Below are 7,109 nucleotides of genomic sequence, written 5' to 3' on the forward strand. Positions count from 1 at the left end.
TATGCTACCTTTCAATTTGTACAGACCATTTCATGGACACAAACTAGCATGACTTGATAACATGGAAAATATCCAACTAAACACATTGTCAGTGACGAGTTCATCTCAATTTCTAGATAGTAAGATTTATCACCATACAAACACTCTACTAGCCTACTAGTTTGAACTAGGAATCACTGCATAGAATACTAGAATCTAGAATCCAACGAAGATTTCTCAATCCTATTCATACAATTACCGGAATCCATAACCTTCATCATGTGTTGCCCTCTCCCTTATCTTCAGATGAATCCAAAGCAGGTTTCTTCGCTGAGCTTGATTCAGCAGTGCCTGAGTGCATCAATACTCGCTTTACTCCTCTTCCTACCACACCGAGATGTGTGACTCCAGAAGTTCCATTCGTATGAGCAGTAGAAACAGTTGGGGAGTCAAAGCCTCCAATGTTGTCAGCAGCTCCCATCCGTGAAGAGCTCTGCCCTGCTGAAGATTCACTCTTCTCAGTGCCTTTTGCCTTGGCAGACGCCAATCCCAGAATTTCAGCGAGAATGGATTTTGGGTTTGAGGCCAGTTGTTGCAGATCTTCAAGCTACAACTCAAGAATCTAAAAATCAGAAAAACATGTTTGAAACTGGAAAAAAAGGGTTAGAAAATTAACAAATACCTTCTTTTCCAGATCTCCAGAGAGTCCAGTTAGTGTTTCAATCTCTGCCTGCTTATCTGTCACAGTACTATCAGACTCGGTCACAGTTGAGGAGAGCGTGACACCCTGCTCCAATACAGAAGCAGCCGACGAGGTCGTAGATTCTGAGAAACTCCTTGATTCGAGCATGAGTCGCCGCACACGAGACTTGCAGATTGATATAGCCTTCTGACAATACAGAATGGCTTCCTCAGGCTTGGAACCAATCTCCAAACACAAACATATTCGAAAGTTTCTGAATTCTCCAGTTAAGGTCATGAGCCCCTGCTGGCCCAGTGGAATGGGGGAAACCAAAATGTAATAAATAAAAACTATGGAAAAGAACTTCTTATCGCTAATTTTTTTGAACCAAGTTCCCAACTGACCAAGTAAATACATTGAACAAAATCTTTTTAAGAGATTTTGGCAAAGCCAACAGAGCATTTCAAATATGTCAATCTTGAATAGGATACAGTTCAGCTATACGTCGACTATCTGGCTCAACCAACCGTTCCAAAATGGATAGTGCTTTCTGGTAGTCACTGAGAGAAGTTTCAACGTCCTCTACAAGGAATACCAACAAAGCCAAATAAGATGCTTTCAAAACAAACGCACCAAAAGTGTAGTGTGGAAGTTCACGAACCTCTTTCGCCAAAGGAAAGATATACAGATCTCAATTCAACTAAATTGAGTACATAACAAACCTCTTTCCAATGCAACTTCAGCCAAAGCTGATAATATGTCCACCTTCTCCATTGTGTCATCTGAGTGTTTTTCAACAATTGCTCTTGCAACATCTAGCATTTTCCATGCCAAATCAAGGTCAGTCTCATCTTCATCTGCTTCAGCCAGGTCTTCAACATCACTATCATCATGTTCTTCTTCCTGGTCTTTTTCACCAGAAGCTGCCTCAGAAAAGGAAATGAACAACTGTTTTATGATACAGTCGATATAATAAGGATAAACACTGTAAACTTATAGTTACATTGGTAATTTGAATCAAATAATTCTCAACCCATCAGTTTTGGGACAGAAAGCATCATCTTACACAATATTGTATACCTAAATTTATGTCACTTATATGCTTTTCAGGCTGCACCATATTTTTGCAGGTAATGGTGCTTTATTAAACTTGTGTATGTGTGTGCATGACAGAGTATTTCTCAGTATCTTGCCGAGAACAGACAGTCAAATGAGTTTCTAAATGCAGACCAAATAAAAAACTAAAATATCGATTATACGATACTTCAATTCCACAAAGATCTAAACCAGACTATGAGAGAACCTGCACACACAAATGGATAAAGTTGATTTTTTTTCCCGGTTGATATATTTGCAGAACAGTGTTCTTTGCAGATTTGCATCTCGAAATTTAAATAGGATGTAGTACTCATGATGGTAATGTACCCATGATATGTCCCGTAATGATTCATTTGATTATTCCAATGGATTTGAGGTGGCATAATGATAGTAAAGCAGACTATGTAAGCAACTATGGTGTCATCACAGAAAAATTATTAAAATATAATTGCATTATATGTAATAAAGATATCACATTCGAAAATGTGCAACATTTCTGCAAAAAGCATGAGCTTTGTTCATGATTGACTGCCAACAGATGAAAGTTCTATATTAGATGATTATAATCAATAAGCATCACAAGTGACATACCACCCTCATCAGCTGCTCCCTCCTCATGATTCAAACTACCATCCTGTTCAGCATCACTTGAAGCAGAAGCTGTAGAAGATTCACCATTTACAACATTCTTAACAGAACCAACCTTAGCAGATCCTTGCTGAGATTCATCCTCCTTCTTGGGTACAACACCCAAGGGATCAGTCTCCTCTTGAGCTTTGTAAAGCAATGCACATCCATACTTATAGTATGCATTGACACACTGAGGAGCAAGTTCGCCATAATGTGCAACCCTGGTTTTGTTGACACAAATATAATAGTTTAGAATATTCATCATCTGCTAATAAGCAACTGAGTTTAAGTGAGAGTAGAAATGATGGCAAACATTTAATGAAAAAGCCTAGAAACATGTTTTTTTCAGGTTTCATTGGAGGGATCGAACCTATCCAAGTCCTAACCCATTTCGCTACCCTCCCTCACCACTTGAGCCCAACGAAAACCCGAGACACCTTAGTATCACCAAGCAAATGCAACAAGATATGAAAGATAAAGAAATTGGTACTCTACGAATGCATGATTTGGAAACTAAATTGTACACTTCGTGGGGCTCACGGGCACAATACCAATTTCTGAAAATGCAAAAGACTATGCAAACCAAGGCAACGGAAGCACAAGAAATCAATTAACTGACCTACAGTTAGGGTTAATGTTTGGGAAAGCAAACAAGGGTAACAATATTACAGCATCATAGACGCCCAACAAACAAATAACTTCCAAAAGGGCTCAATTTCAAAGCAAACAAAAAGAATGTGGAATCAGGCAAGCAAGAAAAAGCATGGAAATCAAAAACCCTAACCTGATTTCCAAGGAACGGCTGAAGCACTCGGTGGCCTCTCCGAAATCAGAGTCTTTGATGGCCTTGGAACCCTTCTCCATCAACTCGTCGGCAAACTCCAGCGACTTCTCGCGATCTCCATCGGAAGTGACAGCTGAAGCTTCCGCGTTGTCGTTGTTGCAAGTAGACTCGGCGCCTCCCTGAGCTCCATCTGTGATGGTGGCCTCGTTGGACCTCTGAGTCTCCAGCGCGTTTTGGGGTAGCGTTTCGCCCACCGATGCCGACGCTTCTTCAACCATGGTTTCAAAATCAAAAACCTTCGTTCTGGCGCAAAAAATGTACAGAGCACGCTTAGAAACCCCCAATTTTATAGAGGGAAAATAAAAATGGAAAGAGCACCGTTTGTTCGTCTATGTAGACAGCAACACGGTGCGTTTTGTTGTCCAGGGTGTATTCGTCATTTGAAAAATTTATTTTATAAATAAAATAAAGGAAAAGTAGCTCGAAGATTTGGTTAGCGTGTGGTATCAGAATTCACAAAATTCACAGAAAGAAAAGACATGGCTGCTGCGAGAGCCTCAGTTCTAGCTCTCCACCCAGTGCGCAATGCGCCCCGCAACTCCCCCACGGCTGCCTCCAAACCTGCGCCGCCACGTGGACTCGCATTACCCGGTCGGAGACAGCTGGCGCTGTCGCTGACTTGGACAGCGGCGCTGTCGGCTGTGGCGGTGGAGGCGAAGGCGGAAGACATCGGGCTGTTTGGGCTGAAGAGGAAGCTGAAGGAGGCGGAGAGGGAGGCGGAGGTGATAGTGAAAGAAGGGTTCGAGGCGGCGGAGAAGGGCATCGAAACGGCGGAGAAGGGTCTCGAAACGGCGGAGAAGGGGCTGGAAACAGCAGAGCGAGGGATCGAAACGGCGGAGAAAGGGGTGGAGGCGGCGGTGAGCTTTGGCGGGCTAGCGCAGGCTGGAGCGGTGGCGGGAGCGGAGGTTGTGGGGATTTTGGTGGCGACTTCGGTCGTGAATGGGATTTTGGGGCCAGAGAGTTAGTTAGAAATCGTGAGCTTGTTGTAACCTTAATTTATAGTGCTGATTAGCTGCGTGGCTTTGTAAAATTTAAATCCAGTTTAATTTATATCATCGAGTTTTTAATTATATACGTGAAATTTTTTGAGAATAAATTCAGGTTGGCGTTCATACCAAAATAGCAACCAAAAAAAAAAAGATTGAGCTTTCGTGACCCGCCGGCCTGCAATTTGTACGGCAGTTCAATGTGCCACGAAAGATGACGAGCACCGTAAGCCTTTATTTTATTTTATAAAAAATATCTAAAATCAGAAAGTCGTTATTATAGAAAAATGTAAAAAGTCGTTAAATATAGTTAAAACGTGAAAAGACTCTAGTCTCGCTTGCTCGCTCATCCATAAAAGAAGCCATTGTACGGCATAGTGATTAATTAATTTAACCCGAAGTGTCACCAGTTATCTGCAATGGCTCGCGTGGCTTCAAACCCAGTTGGTCTCCATAGATTCCGGCCATGTTTCCAGGTTGCTCAGCTTCCCCAACATGCTAGAACCTCTCTTCACTTCCGAAACGAGCACCGCAGATTTCGAACCGTTTCTTGCCAACAAACCCCAGATCCAACCGAGACCTCCACAACGGTACGCTTAAATTTTGCCTCTAATCTTTTCTGAAGAAGCTGAAAAGCACTAGTTGGAGGGCTACAAGTGTTCCCTTTCAATATTCTGCATATCTGCCAATTTGTTTTTACTGGGTTTCAGGTGTTAAGGTCAAAGTAGTTGTTTTTTTATTGATAAAAGGTGGAGTTTATGATTATATATACTTTATTTGAAATTTATGAGTTGTGCCATTGAAAATAGTTTAGTGCCTCCATTTTTGCTATATGGGCATCCAAAGTTTTGAGCTTTAAGTTTAGCAAAATGTCATAATTTTGTTGCACAAGTGAAGGAAACTGCAAAGTTGATCATCTGGCAAAGTATGTATGCATGCCCATTAGTTCACAGTCTGAAAAATTGTTTCTTTATATATGAAAAAAAACTTAATTTCTCCTGAATTATGGTGCTTGTCCTTGTTTTCATGGATTGTTGTATATCTGAGCCAGTGTTGGTTCAATTTCTTGTTTGAAAAGTTTTTCAAGTTTATTTTATCGTATGACTAGTGTTATCTTCATCAACTATTCTGATTCAGGAGAAATCGATTGTTGAGCCAGGCTCAGGCAATGATAGCAGTAGCCAAGCTACAAGTTCCTCAAGAGACTCTGGCCCTCCAGAGTTTCCGAACAAAAATACCAACAAGCAAGTAGCATTGGTTTCTACTCTTGCAGCACTAGCACTTTTCTTATCAGGACGACTAGATTTTGGTGTTTCTTTGAAGGACTTATCTGTTGCTGCCTTACCTTATGAAGAGGTGTGTTCAATTAGCTATGCTCTTTTTACTTTGTCTCGTGTAACAGGTTATGTAGATGGGTCGGTAGGCGGTTGTGATGAGCATGGTTGAGAACTAGAAAAAGGTTTCTATAACCTCAAGCAACACCTTAGATATTTCAGTACAAATGAACTATTTCAATGATGAGGTTCAAACCTTATTTCATAATGGAATTTAAACTTTAGCGGATTTGTATGCTCTTAGACAGTGCACTAATTAGTACAAACAGGTTCCCTCATGCCTTTCTTAGAAAAGCAAGGCATATCTTTTGTTACTTATATTTTCTAAGTTCTCAAGTTATGTACGCAAGCTTTTTTTGATTTGTTATTTCCCCGTGTATTCAATCAGCTATTTGTGTTTTCCTAATGTACATGCATGTGAATGAATCTTTACATAATCGTCAATGTGATATCATTGCTGTTTTTGCTAATGATCTTCTGTATTTATGCTGATTAGGCTCTGTCAAATGGGAAGCCTACTGTTGTTGAGTTCTATGCCGATTGGTGTGAAGTATGCAAGGAATTAGCTCCAGATGTCTATAAAGTTGAGCAGCAGTATAAGTATGATCTTCAAGTTCTAACTTGTTCTTGATTAAAATTACATCTCTACTGCAAGCTTGAAAATAGTGAATGTTCCTTCGTGGGTATTTATGTTTGAAATCCTTAAGATTCTCTAAATATGTAAGAGCTTCACAATCTTCGATTCTCAAAGCTCACACATTCCTGAAATGTTTACCTCATGCACAGTTTCTTCTTTTACCATAGATCTGTTATCATCTTTCACATTTACCACTCTTTTAATTCAGGGGTCGTGTAAATTTTGTTCTGCTGAATGTTGACAACACAAAGTGGGAACAGGAGCTTGACGAGTTTGGTGTTGAGGGTATTCCACACTTCGCATTCCTAGATAAAAAGGGCAATGAAGAGGGTAACGTAGTAGGCAGGCTTCCAGAGAAGTACCTGCTTGAGAATGTGGATGCCCTTGCCCGTGGAGAAGCCTCCATACCGCACGCTCGTGTAGTGGGGCAGTTTTCAAGTGCTGAAGCCAGAAAGGTTCACCAAGTTGCCGATCCAAGAAGTCATGGATAGGTGCTAACTTCTTTTAGAGAAGAACCCACCTGGTTCTTAAGGACATATAATAAAGGTAATAACTGTCCAGCTGAGTAACTTATACTTCAAGTGTCTTTGAAGAGATAGATTAATATTGAGTTGTTCACCCTGCTGTCCAAGTACATATATTTGTTGTATAATCTTTCTGACAATATTGCCATTGCATTTCATGTGAGACTGAATCTTGAAAAATTTCAACCTGCAGGTTAATATCGCAAATGATAGCGATTGCTGATCCTGAACAGATGCCTCCAGTGCATTATTGGCTAACTCCTGCAAGCTCATAGCTTTCTCTACAGGTTAAATTTGTACTGCAATTGTAAAGTCCTATCAAGGAAGAGTCCCTGTATTGTAACTTTGATACTTTGCTTAGAAATCATTAATAATATACACCTTCCTCGAATGAA

The 7,109-nt window shown here is 40.6% G+C and overlaps 3 protein-coding genes across 3 annotated transcripts; 2 read left to right on the forward strand and 1 right to left on the reverse strand.

Annotated features, from left to right (window-relative positions):
- Nucleotides 1-28: 28 nt before the first annotated feature.
- Nucleotides 29-3,455, reverse strand: LOC103340009 (Tetratricopeptide repeat (TPR)-like superfamily protein). The gene is made up of 6 exons (XM_008243372.2): nucleotides 3,174-3,455; nucleotides 2,351-2,610; nucleotides 1,384-1,584; nucleotides 1,153-1,243; nucleotides 662-935; nucleotides 29-586 (listed from the first exon to the last, which is right to left on the reverse strand). The coding sequence occupies exons 1-6, from the start codon at nucleotides 3,449-3,451 to the stop codon at nucleotides 257-259; spliced, it is 1,434 nt and encodes a 477-aa protein (XP_008241594.1). The 5' UTR covers nucleotides 3,452-3,455; the 3' UTR covers nucleotides 29-256.
- Nucleotides 3,456-3,712: 257 nt separating this feature from the next.
- Nucleotides 3,713-4,303, forward strand: YCF37 (homolog of Synechocystis YCF37). Its single transcript, XM_008243646.2, has one exon. The coding sequence runs from the start codon at nucleotides 3,713-3,715 to the stop codon at nucleotides 4,196-4,198; it is 486 nt and encodes a 161-aa protein (XP_008241868.2). The 3' UTR covers nucleotides 4,199-4,303.
- Nucleotides 4,304-4,539: 236 nt separating this feature from the next.
- On the forward strand, nucleotides 4,540-7,109 carry HCF164 (Thioredoxin superfamily protein). Its single transcript, XM_008243371.2, has 5 exons — nucleotides 4,540-4,809; nucleotides 5,357-5,575; nucleotides 6,050-6,153; nucleotides 6,399-6,736; nucleotides 6,908-7,109. The coding sequence occupies exons 1-4, from the start codon at nucleotides 4,639-4,641 to the stop codon at nucleotides 6,679-6,681; spliced, it is 777 nt and encodes a 258-aa protein (XP_008241593.2). The 5' UTR covers nucleotides 4,540-4,638; the 3' UTR covers nucleotides 6,682-6,736; nucleotides 6,908-7,109.

The sequence above is a fragment of the Prunus mume genome, linkage group LG8 (assembly GCF_029339155.1).
Source record: "Prunus mume cultivar Tortuosa linkage group LG8, ASM2933915v1, whole genome shotgun sequence".
Lineage (NCBI taxonomy): Eukaryota > Viridiplantae > Streptophyta > Magnoliopsida > Rosales > Rosaceae > Prunus > Prunus mume.

Excerpts from the sequence above, each read along its gene's own strand:
- LOC103340009 (XM_008243372.2), bottom strand. The coding sequence starts at position 3,451 with ATGGTTGAAGAAGCGTCGGCATCGGTGGGCGAAACGCTACCCCAAAAC. Across the intron at positions 2,611-3,173 it reads AGCCGTTCCTTGGAAATCAG|GGTTGCACATTATGGCGAAC; the intron begins GTTAGGGTTTTT and ends CAACAAAACCAG. Across the intron at positions 1,585-2,350 it reads GGGAGCAGCTGATGAGGGTG|CTTCTGGTGAAAAAGACCAG; the intron begins GTATGTCACTTG and ends TTTCTGAGGCAG.
- YCF37 (XM_008243646.2), top strand. The coding sequence starts at position 3,713 with ATGGCTGCTGCGAGAGCCTCAGTTCTAGCTCTCCACCCAGTGCGCAAT.
- HCF164 (XM_008243371.2), top strand. The coding sequence starts at position 4,639 with ATGGCTCGCGTGGCTTCAAACCCAGTTGGTCTCCATAGATTCCGGCCA. Across the intron at positions 4,810-5,356 it reads CAACCGAGACCTCCACAACG|GAGAAATCGATTGTTGAGCC; the intron begins GTACGCTTAAAT and ends ATTCTGATTCAG. Across the intron at positions 6,154-6,398 it reads AAAGTTGAGCAGCAGTATAA|GGGTCGTGTAAATTTTGTTC; the intron begins GTATGATCTTCA and ends CTTTTAATTCAG.